The following is a 17,228-nucleotide window of genomic DNA, read 5'->3' on the forward strand; positions in this document are numbered from 1 at the left end:
TTGAAATTTTTCTTAATTCTTCAATTTTTATTTAAATAATATTAATGAACCAAAGTTCTGAGTTTTATCACATAATATGTACTTTTAATTTGGTAATGCAAATTATTTAATAATATATTTTTATTAAGAAATGAAATTCTAAAATATCATTCAGACTGATATTTATTTTAAATCTAGAAATATTATTTTTGTTGTGACAATATTTGTAATCCAAATTTTTGAAAGCTTTCAAAAATTAATTTTCATGGCAGCTGATAAAATTGGAGCAATAATTGATATGGCCGAAGTACAAGCTGAGCAGACAGAGGCAACGCGTTGTTCACACTCTCGGGGCCAGGTGTTTTTCGTCTGTCATCCTGCCTGCCCCTGCGAGTTAGACCAAAATGCAAGCAGCAGCCGCCACACGATTAATGTGAGCGGGTGGGTGCGTTATGCCGTGAGCCAGCGAAAGCAAAGCGCTGCAGGCAGCTGTGTATTTTTATATCGTGGCGGGGTTATTTCCCTCGCTGCTGGGTGGATTTTTCCTCAGCACGCGCGTCACTCAGCCGCACACACGTACTTGCGGCCAAATGCGTATGGATTTTCGCACTTCATCCCTTTTATTGCAACACACTGACGGCTCCCCCAAAAAACAATCAGAAAATGTTCATAAAAGTGAATAGCGAGCCGGTGGAGTTTCGGAAAATTGATCCACAGGCTCCCCTGGTGCTTTGCTCCAAAGCATGCATTTCTCTGTGATTGATTGCGCTGGGAAAAGAAAAACGAAATTGGTTTTCATTGGAAACAAAAAAGATATAAAATGAAGCTGAAATTGAGCTTTTCAGGAGTGTCGTTAATAAAAAATTTAATGGAAAAACTTAACACTGATAAGATTGACTGTTTAAAGTTTAAAATATGAAACACGATTTTTCAATCTCTGCTGTTTTTTTCTCTAAAAAATCATATTATATTTTGAAATTGCTTGTGACATTAAATTCAGAATCTGAATGTATTGAACTTTTAAAACGAATAAAAAATAAAATTTAATTTTATTATTTCTATTCCAAAGTTATAAAATTTTTTTTACCTAAATAAATTTCCTCGTCCCTTTTCTTCAGTAGAAAATATTTAAACATTAATTCAAAATATTAAGATGAATTTATATTGCGTGAACGTACCACCATTTTATTAGTTTCAGTATATTTTACTTGTTCCTAATTTTACATGTTTGGTAAATTTTGAAAGAAATTCACAATTTAATGATATTTGGATTCGTTTATTAATTTCCTTCCTCATTCTTTGCAAATTTGTGAAACTCCCAACACTCATTCATCGCAAAGCACGACGCTCTCCGAGTTCAAGTACGCACATCGCAATGTCGTAATTAAGGGGGTAGTTTGCCAGTTCGCTCGCTCGGAGCAAAAAAGGAGGTTTGTGTGTTTTATTGTGCGCACATTGTGCAGTGCTGCTTGTGTGACAGGGGTAAAAGTAAAGACTGGTAGTTCACTCCGCGGGAGAGGACGCGAAGGGGAAGGTAAAGAGGGGCACATCTCTTTTTATTCACAAGAGTGGTGTGTTCAGTGCATCTGGTCGCTCGACTCGACGGTCGGTCGCTGGGAAGCCTTACAGAAGTGGAGTCGCGGCGGAAAGCGTAGCAGCACCACCACGTCCGACCCCGTCGTCGCTCCAGACCGAAATTCCGTTTCCGCCCTGCATTGAGGTACTTATTTTGTTTTTTAAATTTCCACCCCATCCGTAGAGCGATTAGGATTTGAGTGCGAAATTTCGCGGTACGCCGGGAAAGTTTTCCAACGATCGCGCGCCGATTTTGATTTTCACCCGTGTGCACATCTGGTGCGTGTGCGTTCAGTGCAGCAAAGTATCAGCCAGCGAGAGAAGCTCAAGAACGCCAGAAATAAACAGTTTCTATTTTTATATATGGACCGGGAGTGACTACCCTATAGTCTCAGCAGAGACTCTGAAGTTGATCTATAAAACCGCGGCAGTTGGAAAAAGGCCTATATAATTTCCAGGATCGATTTCCCTTTCAATCTGTTTGACTATTTTTCTTAAGTAAAATATTTAAGAGAAAACTGAAAAAAGATATTGAGCCAATTTTCCTATAAGCCCTCAAATATATATATTTTTTAAATACATTTTTTTAAATTAAGCTTTTAATTTTGCAACACACAGCTTTTGATTTTATCTTCTTTAAGCCAGCCAAAAATTGAAAATATATTTTGATCAAACAAATCATCAGCTTTTATCACCTTTTCATGCGAAATGGGAATCGGAGCGGCTGTATTTGCGATCAGCCAGAGCAGAAGATAAACTGCTGAAAATTCAATCTATCCCGTAAACTTGGGTCGGAATTTGTGCTTGTTGTTAGCAAACAAACTCTCTCGCTCCGTCGAGCGGCGATCACGTGGGATTGATTTTCCTTTTCCTGCCTATTTTACCTGCCTGCCTGCATGCTTGTGGCATGCTTCTTTTCAAAGGAACAATATGATCAAGTAACCAACAAGCGAAATGAATAGGCCCTGACGGTCTCTCTTTTTCCGTTCCTCTACCTCCCCCCCGATAAACAACTAGAGAGCCAAGCTGCCCCTGAGCGGTATGCAATGCGATGACATGAACTGCGTCTTTATTTTTTGTGGACAAATGTGCTGGTTGATAAAAAAAATAATAAAACGAAGCTTTTGGTCTACTGGTGTTCAGCACACGTCATTTATATTATGTAGTTGAACGCTCTCGTCTACTTCAAGGGTGAACAAAAAATATTTTCTTTAGATGAATGAGACCAATTTGTCTATGAAAATGGTTCCTTGCATGAGATTTATAACTAGAATGAAATAAAAACCGGCGTTGATAGCTTAATAAAAATTGTAAAACGAAGCATTGATAAAAAAATAATAATAAAATATGGTGATTTGAATTTAAAGTCGGCTTTTCCTTGATTGGTTTTGTAAGTTGTTTAATAAACAATATCTTGCTCATTGAGGAAAAGCCGACATTAAATTATAATCGTGAAACATGAATCAACCCTCAATCGTGAAATTTAATACAAAGCTAAAATAATTTAATGTTGCGTGATCCTAATTATTGTACAAGCGTTACATATGCAGAAATAATATGTATATTAGAATTTCTTGTGTTTATATTTTTTGAAAAAATTTAGGAATATAACTATTAATAAATCTGAATTTTCAGTTCAAACTATGGCCACTGCGATGGGACGAAGGGCACATTTAGGCATGTCAATTGTGTGTGGCAGTTGCAAGCAGAGATTTCACTCTGTGATCGACCTTCAAAGGCATAGGTCTTTCTCCCTGTGCACAGAAGCAGGTAACATTTTACTGTTGTCCATAGGCAATTTTTTAATTATTAAGGCGAAATTATAAAGAAATTAGTTTGAATTTAAAAAAAAATTAAATTTACTCTTTTCTATTATAATATGATGAAAAATATAAATTTTAATGATCTCTAAATTATGTAATAAAAATGAAATATTAAATTTTTGATAAATTATAAATTTTAAGTGCATTAAATAAATTTTTCTAATTATAATTAATGTGCAATTACTATTTTGTAGAGAGATATGGATGTCCGCACTGCATTCTGGACTTTGAGGTGCGTGAGGTTTTGCGAGACCACATGAAAACGCACGAGGTGCCCATGCAGATCCCCCAGCCCATCAGGCAGCTCCCTTCGCCTGTCGATAAACCGGCAGCTGCAGCTAATCAGGAAAAACAGCCCTCGCCAACAAAGCCTGGTATACCCCAAAGCGCTTAGCAAGGAAAAAAATACTAATTTTTTCAAAAGCTGCAGCAAAGAAAATTGGCTTTACTAAAATCCGCTTTGAGGACTGCAAGAGGTGCGACGAGTGCTCTTGTATTTACCTTTACGAAAAGGACTACGAGAAACACATGCGCAACTTCCACAGGAGAAAAGAACTTCGAAAGAGCAAAAAGTAAAATTTATAATCTTCTTCCCACATATTTATTAATATTTAATTTAGGTTGAAAAAGGGGTGTCGATCTTGTTGCAACCAATGCAACTGCAAGGATGATCATACAGCACCAGTCACCGTTGAGACCGAAAGAGGGAACAAGAACCTCTTTCACTTCAATATCAAAGCAAGTTTTTATTTTTTTATTTTTTACAAAAACAATTAAATTCGAACTTAAAAAAATTCTGGATAAATTTTAATAATTTTTATTCAAAATTAAAAATAGTATGAAATTAATAAAATAACATTTTAAATCAACTGCATGATTGAAATTTAAGTTAACCTTTTTTAATTCTAAATGTAAAAAAATTTAAGTGCAATTTTCTTGCAACATGTAAAACTCTAGTTTTTGTGATTTTCACAGGACCGCTGGAGCAAAGTGGTTTCAAAAAGCATTATGGATGTTTGCAATGAGCCACAGCTTGACGAGGAAATGATTGTCGTCAAGGAAGAGCCTCAAGGCGAAATTGACCTGACCCATCTTCTCAGCCAGGTTGAGGTCAAAATTAAAACCGAAGTGGAAGACTTCTTTGAGCAAAACCTCCTACCAGTGCCTTTGTCACAAATCAAGACTGAACCCTTTGAGCTGTAAAGAATTTTTATGTTTCAAAATCAAATTCTCAATTTCAGTCTTGGTAAACAAACAACATTCGCAATTATTTAAATTTTCCATTCGAGCGTGTGAGACTTGTCAAATTCATGCGTGTAAAACTTGTTGTTTTATCCTTGGAACAGCGTGTGAATTCATTTGTGCCATAGTACACAGATACATAATTATTTGATTGTGTTTGCTCTTGATTTGTGTAATAAGATAATGAAGTGTCACGAATATTAGTTTTTTCAATGGAGAGCTTAAACTTAATTTAGCATCGCATGATTGCCATTTTCAATGGACAAGTACTTAATTTTACTATAAAAAACTAGTTTTCTCTTTCTCCATAGTTGGAACACTAGTCATCAAGTGCAGAACATTAAAAGAAAAGTTGCTCTCTATATATTAAGTAGTGAATGAGCGAGATTGCTGATTTTAATTTATTGACAAGTGGCCGAGTGAAAAAAATCTGCCAATTCAGAGAGGTTGTGGTAAATATACTGTTACTTTCTCATCTCTCTTACCAAAAACTGTGTTCACCTGATTAAAATTTGTTTAAAACCAATCTTGGTAATTTATTTCCTAAATATTTCCCTTTGAAATAACACTTTTGTTGTGTTTTGCAGTGTGGCAAATATTGAAAAGCGGTCTAAATCGGTCAGCAGCTCAAGAGGAAGCAATAATCATTGAGCAAATTAAAATATAATTTGTTGCAATCTATCTACATTTAGGAAAACTGAGAAAATAAGACATAAACCAGACACTTACTTTTGCAGGATAACGGCTCATCAAGCAGGTTGAAATCAAACCTCACAACTCACAATCAAAGAAAAGCCCTGAAAAAATATAGAATAAATATATTCAAAACTTGCAAACTAAAATAAAAACCTGGTGTGAAAAAATATATATTTTGCATTGATTTATAAAAAAGGATAAATAATATTAAAACAAATTTGGATAGATAAAATAAAGAAATTAAAGAAAAATAATACAGGTCTGCATTGAGTTTCGGCCTCCAAGAAAAAGATTAATTATTCATATTTACGTATGTAATACTTTGTGATGGTATTTTTAATACTAGTTAATATTTGTAATACTTTCTTTTTCCACACTTTGAAATTTAAAGTTTTTTCGGTGCTTTTATTATAACTTTATTATGAATTATGATAACCAGTAAAAATATAAATACATAACGATAAATAATAAATAATAGCATTATATGTATAAAGAAATTATTATACCAGTCTACAGCGTCCAACTTATGCAACTATTGGTGCAGAGGGATGTGGAAAATGCAGTGGCAAAACACAATTAAGGGAATATAAAAGCGGAAATCAACGCGGAAATGTTACTAAAATGCGTGGTGTGTGTAGAGAAGAAAAAAATATACACATAGGTATTCGACAGTTCGCAGATATGCTGCATTCTGCATTCAAGAGATGATCAAAAGAACAACTAAAACATCGATTGATACGTTTCGCACTGTTTTGTTTTGTCAATTTGGCCTCCGATAGAAGATAGATAGAAGAGGGACTTTCGAACTCCGATTCATCTTGCAAGTCGTCCCCCCTTTATTTGCAAGTTGACTTGCTTTGCTTTTGCTTGCGACTTGTGTTTGTTTGTAGTTTGTACGTAAATTGCTATTGCTAAGTAATTGAATCCCGATTGGCCGATGTGCCGGTCACGTGGTAGCGATCACGTGGTGTAGCGACTGACGACGGAAACAAGGAGCTTGGACTTTGGACAGAATAGGAATTGTAGATGTAGAACCATGGGATACGAAGAAAGGCGGAGCCCCCCCATACCCGCAATGTTAAACTGGTACAGGTACAATGTAATCAAATCAAATGGGAGCTGGTACCTAAGCCCCGCCCTTATTCGTATCCCATAGTTCTACTATATCTAGGACAGAAAGTGGAAAAACAGCAGTGCCACAGCAGGCAGACACAATCAAAACAAATATTTTTGTGCACAATTTACCATTAAATTGCTAAAAGCTGATCAAAATATCCGGAAATTTCAATTAAAACATTTAAAACTGTTGTAAGTGATCGTGCCATTTATTTTATTTGAAGTTTTTGCGAGAAAATTATTTGATTTATTCTTTGCAGTTTTTAATTATTTGTTTATAATTGCAGAAAATGAAAATTGTGCGATGGGCCGCAAAAGTAGGCTCGTGGCAGCCCACTGAGGTCGAGTGGACGAAAGCCGCCTCTTTGATCCAACTCGAAGAAAAAGAAAGAATTGGCAAGTTTTATTTCAAGAGGGATGCGAAATCTTCAATGCTTGGTCGCCTTTTGATAAGAAAATTTCTCTCTCAAGCAACTGGCCTCTCGTGAACAGAGCAATTAACGATCATTATTTAAAAGAAGTTAATTATTCAAATTGACAGGAACACTGAAATATTCATCGAGAGGGATAAAAATGGCAAACCAGTTTACCCCTGTGACCCTTCTGTGATCTTCAATGTGTCTCACCAAGGTGACTTTGCGGTTTTGGCTGGAGTTGCTGGATGTCTACCTGGCCAAATGCTTGGTGTGGATATTATGAAACTTGAATACACTGGTGGCAAAAGCTTGAGCGAATTCTTCAGGATCATGACTCGGAACTTTTCACCTAAAGTATTTTTTTTTTTATTATAAAAATTTGTAAAAAAAGTAATATTTTTTGTTTTTGTAGGAATGGCTGTTAATTAAAAATCAACAAGAGGAAAGTATCCAGCTGAAGGAATTTTGTCGCCACTGGAGTTTAAAGGAGAGCTACGTGAAAGCCACCGGTACAGGCATCACCGTGAATTTGCAAAACCTCAGCTTTGCCACATCTTCTCGAATTGGTTCCACCAGCAGTTCTTTGACTGATACGATACTTTATGAAAGTGAAGTTCCTTTGAACGATTGGACTTTTGAGGAATCCATGCTTGACGAGAAGCATTGTGTATCTCTTTGTAGAAATTTTAATGTTAACAATGTGGAAAATTTCCAAACTTTGCAAATTGATGAACTGATGGTTGACTTGGAACCATTGAATGCTCCCGACGTTAATTACACTGCTAATTTTATGTCAAAAGATGAAAAGCCTTAAACTATTGTTAGTTAAAAATTTATTTCTTTTTATTCAAATGCTGTCGCCATTTTTATTTTTCTGGTTTTCAATTTTTGAAAAACCTTTTACCAGGTCACTGAGAAGTGTTTGAATTTCAACAATTAAAAAATTAGGCAATTCCTAAATTTTGTTATTGACTGTTTTGCTTAAAAAAATAGATTGATTGTCATTATAAAAATTCATTTCTTTTTGACCAACAAGCTTTTTATTTATAACGTAACATCACTTGACTGTCTTTGCAAATGTTTCAAATAAATTTCCTGCAGTGATTGAGATGATAAGGTAATCTAGTTTAATTGCATTTTTATTTATCTACATATGGCCTCTTTTAAACATGTACAGCTGGCAAGTCAAAATGTACACAATCTGCCTCCTTACTCTCCGTTCTACTGAATTTAGGTGAGGACAAGAACAGCTCTCGGAGCCAAAGAAACCAATCATTCCGAATCTACATAAACAACATTAAATGGCGTTGTTGCATAACAGAAAAGAAATTAAATTCTCTCAAAGAGGATTTTGACAGGAATTCAATTAGAAAAGAAATTCAGTTTGTTCATATAGGATTCACTGCTGCTGGCGACTCATTAGACACCCAGTAGCTTCTTGACCGTGCGGACCACATCCGAGGGCTGTGGCAGGGCAGCAATCTCGAGGCTCTTGGTGTAGGGCATAGGGACGTCGGCTCCGGTGATCCGAACGGCCGGGGCGTCCAGGTGGAAAAAGACCTCACTCTCCATGACTCTGGCGCAGATTTCAGCTCCAATGCCACACTGTGGCCAACCCTGCTCCACTGTGATCAGACGGTGCGTCTTGACAACCGACTTGAGCACCGTATCCATGTCGAGAGGCCTCAGGGACCGCAGGTTGATGACCTCGCACTCGATGCCTTCCCCAGCAAGCAGCTTGGACGCCTCCAGACACGTGTCCACGGACTTTGAGTGAGAAACTAGGGTAATGTGCTTGCCCTGCCTTTCGACCTTTGCCTTGCCGATGGGCAGGACGAATTCGTTGGACAGCGCCTCGTCCGACATGTCGAACGCCGTACCGTAGAGGATTTCGTTCTCCAGACAGATCACGGGGTCGGGGTCTCGGATGGCAGCTTTCAACAGGCCCTTTGCGTCCTCAGCACTGTAGGGAGAGATGACCTTGAGGCCCGGACAGTGGCTGTACCACGCGCCAAAGCACTGCGAATGCTGGGCGGCGACTCCGGCAGCGGCGCCGTTCGGCCCTCGGAACACGATGGGCACGTTGATCTCGCCGGCTGACATGTAGAAGGTTTTGCCCGCCGAGTTGATCACCTGATCGATGGCCTGCATGCTAAAGTTGAAGGTCATGAATTCGCAGACGGGTCGCAGACCGTTCATGGCAGCGCCGACGGCGATGCCGGCGAAGCCCATTTCTGTGATCGGCGTGTCGATGACTCGTTTGTCGCCGTACTTCTTCCAGAGTCCGCGGCTAACTTTGTACGCGCCGTCATACATGGCCACTTCCTCGCCCAGAATGAACACTCGTTCGTCTCGTTCCATCTCCTCGTCCAGCGCAGAGTTGAGCGCATCCCTCACGTTCATCTGCTGGGCGGCCAGGACGCGCCCTGTTGAGAAGCATCGTCGCGAAAGCAATTTCGAGGCAACCTTTAACATCTTTTTTGATGTTGATAGAGCTGCCATTTTTCTCGCAAGGTCACACAGAAAAGACAGTTTCTGACAAGGAGGTTTCTGATTTCGGACGGGGGCGGCTCTGCCAAAAAAACTCGAATTACAGTTCGCGCATCGTCCTCCAGAGAGCGCCGTCGTGAAGGAGAGGCGAAGCACATGATAACAAAATAATGTGAATATTAGGAATCGCATGAAAATAAATGCATAAATATCGGTCAAAAAGCGCTTCCGCTGCTTGATTAGATAAAAGCAGAAAACATAAGTTGTTCCTGCACTGAACCAGCCATCAACGACGTGTAAGGTGAGTGTAACTTTCGCACAATTAACCTTTATTTTCGGCTTGGCAGAAGAGTCTCTACTCCAATATGGCCGTCTCAAGGACTCAGTGCGAAATTGTCTTTGCTTTGAATGAAAAGCTGCATTCATTCCGTTTTCCGACACAATTTATTCTCTTTTGAGTGCAATATTAGAAATGCTGATTCAATATTCTTTCATTGTAGATCAATCACCTCGCCAAATCCTGTCAGGTGAAACTGAATTTACATAGACCACAATGTTATTATCCCCACCTTCGTTCCCAGGAATGTTTGTAAATAACATAGTAACACTCTACACATCCATAGTAAATTTTAGTCGGATCATAGCTTCTTCATTTTGTTAATAACACTAATTTTTACTTTGTTCAGGGCCTCAATTCCTTCTGTTTATCCTATTTTATTTTGTACGACGTTTTTAAATTGGTAATAACTAAATTCCTATCATTTTCATCTTACTTAATATTATTTTTTATTTTTTCCAAATGAACACTTGGCTAATTGAAATATTCTGTTATTCTAGCATGTCTAGCTCATTTGTAGCAGACACTTCGGAGCAAAAGCAGGATGGCTCTGTTGTGATTGTACTGAACGAAGATGGTACAGTCTCACTTGATGAGCAGACACTGCAAAAGCTACTTGGTTAGTCTGTGAATTTGAAATATTGGCTTTTTAATAATTAAATTTTTTTTAATTTAGCGGCTAAAACTCTTCAGCAGCAAGTGAGCGTGGTGCGTATGAATCAAAGTGGGGAAGGTGGCGAAATGATGAGTACACCCATCACACTGGACGACGTTGTTGTCTCCGACGAAGGCCAACCAGAGGTCAATCTGACCGTCGAAGGCTTCTATCCCAGTGCTGTTGCAACAGATACCACACCCTCATCAGCCGACCCTATGAATCCATTTATGCAAATGGACCCCGAGCAGCTAGAAAAACTGGAGAATGCTCTGCAGTCCGAGCAGGCAAAGCAAATTCTTGGCGAAGGTGTCAGCGCCATGCTAGGTATAACTTAACCGTCATATTTTATTCAAATTAATCTGACTATGAATTTAGACATGTTAACAGCCAAGGAGGAAAAGACTGAAGAGTCCAGCAAGAAAGCAACAAGTATTCAGCTGGACCATTGTTACACGGGAAGTTCCAAAAGTGGTGCTGCAGAGGTTTCGGCTGAGGAGACTGAGAGTGACGAAGAAGAGCTGGAGAGAAAAAGGAGGTCCCAGAGAGGAAAGGTAAATTTAAACAACTATTTATTGCATAATAATATAATATGCGTAAATTAAAAAAATCTGAATTTCAAAAATTGTATGTTAAGGGTCGAGCAACTAGAGGAGGTAAAACTGTTCCAGTGAGTCCTGCGAAGACAAGGACAACCCCTCCTGCAGCAACTCGAAAATCAGCCCGAGCTCAAGCAGCTGCTCCTGCACCTCCTCCTGAAAGCACCCCTCCTGCAGAGTTGACAAAATTGGGCCAGTCGCCAGCCAAAACTCTGCTGAGAACTTCCAAAGTGTCCCCTGTAAAGAAAGAGCCAGTGGTGGTTCCCGAGAGAAAAACGTATCCCCAGAGGACAAATAGGAAGCCACCTGCGCATCTGGCGGATGCTTATGGGCCTGGTATATTCTCATCCCCTGATACGCCAAAGAAAACAGTTGAAGTTGCAAAGAAGGAGCCAGTCTTGGACCTCGTGCCCAAAGTGGAGGAAATCCCCAGTTTGAATTTGGACATAATTCCCATCAACTCGGCCCAGGCACTGCTTGAACCCGAGGCCATTGAAGAACTGCAAGCTGTTCTGAGTGATCTTGGTCCAGAAATACTGAAGCCTTTGGAGGAAGCTAAGGTTAGATTTGTATATGCTTTGAATTAATTAGAGGAGAAATCAAGCAATGTTATCAAAAACACAGGATGTGGTTTTCTGATCACGTTTTCCTGCTTTAGAAGGATTTTTTTAGTATTGTCATGAAACTAACGGTTTATAGGCTGAAATGGATGAAGCTCTCATGGAAGAGGCTGAAGAGCAGAAAGTAAAAGCAGAGGCCATTGCTGCCAGAAGGAGGAGCTCCTCTAGTAAGGCATCTGTAACGGCTGACGATGAAGCTGGGTCACCATCAAAGAGTGGGCGTCCCCCTAGAAAGGCAGGCCTTAGCAGAGTAACTTCTGAAGCTATTAAAGATATTCAGGCGCCTAGTGATGAAGAAGACTCCGGGGATGAGGAAGGTGACGAAGAATGGGACTCTGAGGATGATCCGGACAAGCTATGGTGTATTTGTCGAAAACCGCACAACAATCGGTTTATGATATGCTGCGACAAGTGTGAAGACTGGTTCCATGGAAAGTGCGTTGGAATAACTAAGGCTATGGGTAATTAATTATATTTTACTGTCCATCAATTGCTTAATCTTTTTAATTTTCAGGCAAACAAATGGAACTGGAGGGCAAAGAATGGACATGTCCAAAGTGCAAAAAGTTACTCAAGCAAAATGAAATTCCAACCAAAATTGGTGAAGATAACGAAAAGAAAATTGAAGTTAGCAGTCCGGCTAAAGCAAGAAGAAGCTCCTCAACGTCTTCAGCAGCATCAACAGCAACAGTTAAAAAGAGTCCTAAACCAGCTCAGCCAGCTGATAAACCAGAAAAATCACAAGTTGGATCAAAACTTATTTCCAAAAGACCAGAGGTTGTTAAATTCATTTTTAGCTTGATTTTTTTTAACAGCTGTATATTGCAAATTATAGGCAAAGAAGCTAACTCCGTTGGTTATTGAACCAACCTCGCTTTCTCAAGCAGCCACACCAGTTAAGAAAGTGTCCTGCTTAGTTTGTAAAAAGCCAGCACGTACATCCAGTATTTACTGCAGCGATGATTGCATCTTAATCCACGCTCAAGATTCGTTAACGTTACTGAAAAAGGAGAAAGTATTAACGCCTTTGACTGCAAAGGTATTAAAAATTGCCTTTTTTTTATTTGCATTTTCTGACGCTGTCTATGTAGGCCGAAGATCCTTCAAAAAGTGCTCCCTCCGAAAATTCGCAAGCAGACACATCTGAAAATAGAGTGTTGATGTTTGAGCAGAAAACTGGAAGAATTTTGGCAGGAACAAATGCTCCCACAGAATCTAACTTAAAAACTTGGTTGAAGGAACACCCAACGTACCAAGTCTGCAAGCCTAATCTGGTTGCCAATATTAGGTAATAATTTTTTACACAAATCTTTTATAATCTGAGAAAAACCAAAATAGGCAAAAACTTCAAAAATTAACTGGTGACAAGCAGCAAATTTACATCAAACCACAACATCCTAAAGTTGAGCTCAATGATGTGCCCATACTAGGGTTACCAATGAGAACTCCCAAAACACCACAAACTCCCATCAGCAGGACTATTGTCATACCCTCTCAACGTCTTCCTTTAACAGGTATTGAAAAACAAATGTTTCAAAATTAAAAAAATAACCAATTTTAATTTCAGGAAAATCTCCCTCTCCCACAATCAAGACTGTTATGAAAGCGGATGCCAAAGGCACTGCTTCAACCCTACCTGCAGCTGGTACAAAGCAACCTACAGTTAAAACTGTTACCAAAATCCAGAGTGCTGGAGTTAAGTCTATCGCACCCAAAATTGCCAACAAAGAGCAAAGCAGCTCTTCAGCAAAGGTTTCAACTGAATCGTCTCCTGCAAAGAAGCAAGCAAGTGTCGAAGCAACAAGACTAAGTGTTCGCAATTCTTTGCAAGACGTTTTCAAAGCTCGAATGGTAGAGTGCAAAGATTTGAAAGTGAGTGAAAATGAGCTGAAAGGAATAGCCACGTCTATTGAAGAGGAATTGTATGCTTACTTTAAAGATACTGGAGCAAAATACAAAGCAAAGTTTAGGTAAAAGCATTAGGGTCCAATAAACATTTTGCTCACAGTTCTTATTCATTCTTCTCAGGAGTATTCATTTTAACGTGAAAGATCCCAAGAATCTTACCCTCTTCAAGAAGATAATAACTGGTGAATACATACCTCATCAGCTTGTACGTTTGAGCTCTGAAGATCTGGCCTCAAAGGAGCTTGCTGAGTGGAGGGAGCAGGAAGAAAAACATGTATGATTTCAACATTCTTTTAAAATTGTAGAAAATTATTGTTTTTGTTTGCAGCAAATAGAGATGATAAAGAAAACAGAGATGGACCTTCTGCAGCAAAATGTCACTTACATCAAAACTCACAAAGGAGAGCAAATGATTGAAACTGAGGATTCACTCAAATTGCAGAGTAAGAATTATTTATTTGTCACAATATTCTTTATTTCCTATGATTTACCATTTTTAGCTGATGCTGTTGAAGCAGAAACTGCAGTCGAGCCCATTCCTGATTCGTCCACAGCCGAGGAGGTTCCTAACATGCGGCCACCCTCTTCGTCATCATCTCATGGTCGCAGTAAAAGTTCTTCGAGCAAAGACAAAGAGCGAAGTACTAGTAGTCACAAACATCACCACAAATCTAGTAAGAGCAGCCGACATCACGACAGTAAAAAGCACTCTAGCAGCCACAAGTCGTCATCTCACAGCAAAGAAAAGTCTCACTCCAAAGACTCAAAAGATTCCAGCAAGGAAAAGGATGCAAAAACCAAGAGCGATTCTCACTCTAAGAGCAGCAGTAATAGTCGAAGGCACTCACGACATGGCAGCTCTGACCATAAAACTCGCGATTCCGAAGAGAAGTCGTCAAGGAGTAGCTCGTCACTCAGCAAGACGTCGGATTCTAAATCTATCAGTAAAGACAAAGTAACACCTGTAGTGGAGGAGCTGTCTGAAAGCGCAAAGGAAATAATGGAGAAGTTGGAAAAGATAAAATCTGGAACATTGACACCTGCAGTGATCCCTCCTGAAGAAGAGACACTCTCAGACAGAGAACCCAGCTCTACTGTCAACATCAAGTGAGCCTAAGCAATATAGCAATTAAAATTTTTACGATCGAAATTTCCTTTTTAGGACTCCAGAAAGTGTTGTTGATGAAGGCCACCCTCCCATTTGGAAGGGTTTGGTCACCTCGCAGGATGTCTCAAATTTCAAAATATCTATATACGAGGTAAAAATCATTTAAGTTAATTTTTAAATAATTTTTGAACTTGCATAATTTAGGTTTCTGGGTCGGCTCAAAATTTTGGGAGCGATTTTCCCAAAGAATGTGACATTGTTGGAAGGATTGCTGCTGACACTGTTGAGGATTACATAACAAAAGTCAAGAAAGTGGGAACAAAGGTGAAATATTGAATCATGCAATGCTTGTATATAAAACAAATAAATATTATTTTACAGGATATTATGGTGGTTAAATTGATGGCAACTAGTCCTGAAGATAAACAAAGTTACATTACATACTACAATTATCTGCTCAATCGGAACAGGTGAATCTATGCTGATGCAGTTCTATTTTCTAACATTAATTTTTTGGTTTTTTAGATTTGGTGTTGTCGGCAAAAAAGGTTCCAAAATAAAAGACTTCTACATCTTTCCCTTGCCAAGCAAGTCACCAGTGCCACAGTTTCTGCTTCCTTTTGACGGCCCTGGATTAGATGAAAACAGGCCCAATCTTCTCTTAGGGGTTGTAGTGCAAATGTATCGAAAACGCGCTGCAGACAGTGGTGCATCTGCTGGACCCAGCAAAATTTCCAAGAGCAGCTCCAAATTTGATGATCGTAGCTACACTCCACCTTTGCCAGACTCGGAAAAATCTGCAGTCAGCAGCAATTCAGTGGAGCCGTATTCGCCAACTCAGGCCAAAATTAAGAAGGTGAAAGTCACCCCGACTGAGGAAGACGAGCCGTACAGTCCAACTGGAGGGCTCAACAGTCCTGATGACATTGAAATGCCCCTTGCCAGCGAGCTTGAGGAGCTTAACAGAAAAATCGAGGAAGAAAAGTTGAGGATTGAAACAATCAGCAGTGAGCTTGTCTGCACAAAGAGCACAGGTCCTTTTGGAGAGCCTGTACAGGTATTTACTTGGTTTTGAAAAAAAAAATGGAAAATGGAGACATAATTTCCTTTTATAGGTTGCTACTTTTTTGTCGAATATAACTTCAGATCTGGTTTCTTCTCAGCCAAGTGCAATCCCTGGCCTATCCGAGACCATTGTCGAGTCATCTGGGGTCACTTTGAAAGGCTCTTTAGCAATGGACAAGGGAGACGATGATAGTGAAGCTTACAGTCCATCTCGATCTTTTACCCCTCCTCCTCAGGCGCAGTCAATTCCATTCTTCAATGATACATCAACCATCTCCCTACCTTCAAATTTACAAGTTTGCATAATCAAAATAACAATGTTTTTATAACATAACAAATCAATCCATTTTAGGAAATCCTGGCCAGTATTACTAAGAAACCATCTGTACCAGAAGCTTTATCCATGGGTCTTGCTTTAGACTGCGACCCCATTGTCCGGGAATATGCTGACGAGACTTTGGAGGAGCCGGTAACACCACCTTTGGATTCAACAACCAAAGCCCTGATGGAAATTGAGCAGTTTGAAAGTGACATGAAGAACTACGCACTATCTCAGTCATGTGCTGAACAGCCGAGAGACCCCAGACAGAAGCAGACACAGAAGACGGAAAAGCAGTCGGCCCTGAGCAAGATGAGCGAGGCTGATTTGATAGCAAAGGCCAACGAGATGTTGATGGAGCAGGAAATCGCTGCGATGCCTGCCAAACCCCCGCAAGCCATACCCTTTGTCCCACCTCCACAAACAGGGTTCCCACAAATGCATGTGCCGCCCCCAATGCCTCCGATGGTGCCCTCTGTCTTTGACATTCCTCCGCCACCTCCAGGCATAGACTTCAAGGACCAGGACATGAGGCAGCTGCAGCAGCCCCCGTCTTCCTCATCAAACGAGAGGAAAGGAATATCATTCAAAGTGACCAAAAAGCCAAACTTGCCAAGATGGGACAGGAAACGGCAAGACGACTGGGACACAGACAGCAGCGGTACTTCATATAGCAAGCGGGGACGCTTGTCGCCTCTCCCAAAGTAGGATGGGTGGTATCGTGAATTGGAGACGTTCGATTTAATCTGCATCATTTTGTCACATAATGTGGTTGTATTTTACTATAGATAGCGATTGTCCACAATTTAACTGCATTATTTGATGCCTCTCCATTCCTTTAGTTGCATTTAATTGCTTTATGCGGTTTTGTTTGAGACACATATGTAATTGTTTTTTCTTTCTGGTCTCTGATGACCAGCATTTGAATTGTCGTATGTTTGTAAATTTTTGTACCTTATTATTTTGGCACAAAATGTGTGTAACAGTCAGAAAATCTACAATTTTGTCACTGTCATTTTGGGCACTGTACGTATATGTAAAATGGAACATGAAAAACGTGCTTTTTGAGAGTATGTGCAAATATGGAAGGTAACTGAGGAATAGGCCTCTCTCAAATCTTTGCATTAATTTTTGTTAAAGGTATCAAAAACTATCTTGCTAATACCACAATAAAAAATTCATAGAAATTATGTTAGAATCAAATGAATGTTTTTCTTTTGCAGTACAAAATATTGCTCAAAATTTATCATCAAGATAGTTTACATAGTTGATCTAATTAA

The 17,228-nt window shown here is 39.3% G+C and overlaps 4 protein-coding genes across 9 annotated transcripts; 3 read left to right on the forward strand and 1 right to left on the reverse strand.

The window, feature by feature from the left end:
- Positions 1-1,468: 1,468 nt before the first annotated feature.
- On the forward strand, positions 1,469-5,158 carry LOC132199687 (uncharacterized). Its single transcript, XM_059624606.1, has 6 exons — positions 1,469-1,699; positions 3,190-3,324; positions 3,572-3,751; positions 3,802-3,949; positions 3,998-4,115; positions 4,353-5,158. The coding sequence occupies exons 2-6, from the start codon at positions 3,198-3,200 to the stop codon at positions 4,578-4,580; spliced, it is 801 nt and encodes a 266-aa protein (XP_059480589.1). The 5' UTR covers positions 1,469-1,699; positions 3,190-3,197; the 3' UTR covers positions 4,581-5,158.
- Positions 5,159-6,475: 1,317 nt separating this feature from the next.
- On the forward strand, positions 6,476-8,590 carry LOC132199686 (L-aminoadipate-semialdehyde dehydrogenase-phosphopantetheinyl transferase). 2 transcript variants are annotated; one of them, XM_059624604.1, is made up of 4 exons: positions 6,476-6,623; positions 6,719-6,915; positions 6,973-7,201; positions 7,260-8,590. In XM_059624604.1, exons 2-4 carry the CDS (start codon positions 6,722-6,724, stop codon positions 7,659-7,661), a joined length of 825 nt encoding a protein of 274 aa, XP_059480587.1. In that variant the 5' UTR covers positions 6,476-6,623; positions 6,719-6,721; the 3' UTR covers positions 7,662-8,590. The 2 variants fall into 2 exon arrangements, with proteins under 2 accessions (XP_059480587.1, XP_059480588.1); XM_059624605.1 differs by having other exon boundaries at positions 6,489-6,620.
- Positions 7,952-9,409, reverse strand: LOC132199683 (pyruvate dehydrogenase E1 component subunit beta, mitochondrial). Its single transcript, XM_059624599.1, has one exon. The coding sequence runs from the start codon at positions 9,347-9,349 to the stop codon at positions 8,267-8,269; it is 1,083 nt and encodes a 360-aa protein (XP_059480582.1). The 5' UTR covers positions 9,350-9,409; the 3' UTR covers positions 7,952-8,266.
- A 50-nt stretch (positions 9,410-9,459) lies between these two features.
- Positions 9,460-17,157, forward strand: LOC132199679 (death-inducer obliterator 1). 5 transcript variants are annotated; one of them, XM_059624591.1, is made up of 21 exons: positions 9,460-9,638; positions 9,838-9,864; positions 10,175-10,293; positions 10,351-10,656; positions 10,708-10,883; positions 10,967-11,488; positions 11,628-12,009; positions 12,063-12,325; positions 12,384-12,587; positions 12,640-12,836; positions 12,887-13,062; positions 13,116-13,518; positions 13,577-13,730; positions 13,785-13,899; positions 13,957-14,563; positions 14,619-14,715; positions 14,769-14,888; positions 14,946-15,034; positions 15,090-15,621; positions 15,680-15,925; positions 15,982-17,157. In XM_059624591.1, the coding sequence occupies exons 3-21, from the start codon at positions 10,176-10,178 to the stop codon at positions 16,654-16,656; spliced, it is 5,382 nt and encodes a 1,793-aa protein (XP_059480574.1). In that variant the 5' UTR covers positions 9,460-9,638; positions 9,838-9,864; position 10,175; the 3' UTR covers positions 16,657-17,157. The 5 variants fall into 5 exon arrangements, with proteins under 5 accessions (XP_059480574.1, XP_059480577.1, XP_059480576.1 ...); XM_059624594.1 differs by lacking the exon at positions 9,838-9,864 and having other exon boundaries at positions 11,628-11,783; positions 11,829-12,009; positions 15,982-17,156; XM_059624593.1 differs by lacking the exon at positions 9,838-9,864 and having other exon boundaries at positions 10,720-10,883.
- Positions 17,158-17,228: the final 71 nt, after the last annotated feature.

The sequence above is a fragment of the Neocloeon triangulifer genome, unplaced genomic scaffold (genome assembly GCF_031216515.1).
Source record: "Neocloeon triangulifer isolate White Clay Creek 2 clone unplaced genomic scaffold, ASM3121651v1 ptg000014l, whole genome shotgun sequence".
Lineage (NCBI taxonomy): Eukaryota > Metazoa > Arthropoda > Insecta > Ephemeroptera > Baetidae > Neocloeon > Neocloeon triangulifer.

Excerpts from the sequence above, each read along its gene's own strand:
- LOC132199679 (XM_059624591.1), top strand. The coding sequence starts at position 10,176 with ATGTCTAGCTCATTTGTAGCAGACACTTCGGAGCAAAAGCAGGATGGC. Across the intron at positions 10,294-10,350 it reads GACACTGCAAAAGCTACTTG|CGGCTAAAACTCTTCAGCAG; the intron begins GTTAGTCTGTGA and ends TTTTTAATTTAG. Across the intron at positions 15,622-15,679 it reads CTTTTGGAGAGCCTGTACAG|GTTGCTACTTTTTTGTCGAA; the intron begins GTATTTACTTGG and ends TTCCTTTTATAG.
- LOC132199686 (XM_059624604.1), top strand. The coding sequence starts at position 6,722 with ATGAAAATTGTGCGATGGGCCGCAAAAGTAGGCTCGTGGCAGCCCACT. Across the intron at positions 6,916-6,972 it reads TCTCAAGCAACTGGCCTCTC|GAACACTGAAATATTCATCG; the intron begins GTGAACAGAGCA and ends TCAAATTGACAG. Across the intron at positions 7,202-7,259 it reads CTCGGAACTTTTCACCTAAA|GAATGGCTGTTAATTAAAAA; the intron begins GTATTTTTTTTT and ends TTGTTTTTGTAG.
- LOC132199683 (XM_059624599.1), bottom strand. The coding sequence starts at position 9,349 with ATGGCAGCTCTATCAACATCAAAAAAGATGTTAAAGGTTGCCTCGAAA.
- LOC132199687 (XM_059624606.1), top strand. The coding sequence starts at position 3,198 with ATGGCCACTGCGATGGGACGAAGGGCACATTTAGGCATGTCAATTGTG. Across the intron at positions 3,752-3,801 it reads GCCCTCGCCAACAAAGCCTG|CTGCAGCAAAGAAAATTGGC; the intron begins GTATACCCCAAA and ends TTTTTTCAAAAG. Across the intron at positions 3,950-3,997 it reads GAACTTCGAAAGAGCAAAAA|GTTGAAAAAGGGGTGTCGAT; the intron begins GTAAAATTTATA and ends TATTTAATTTAG.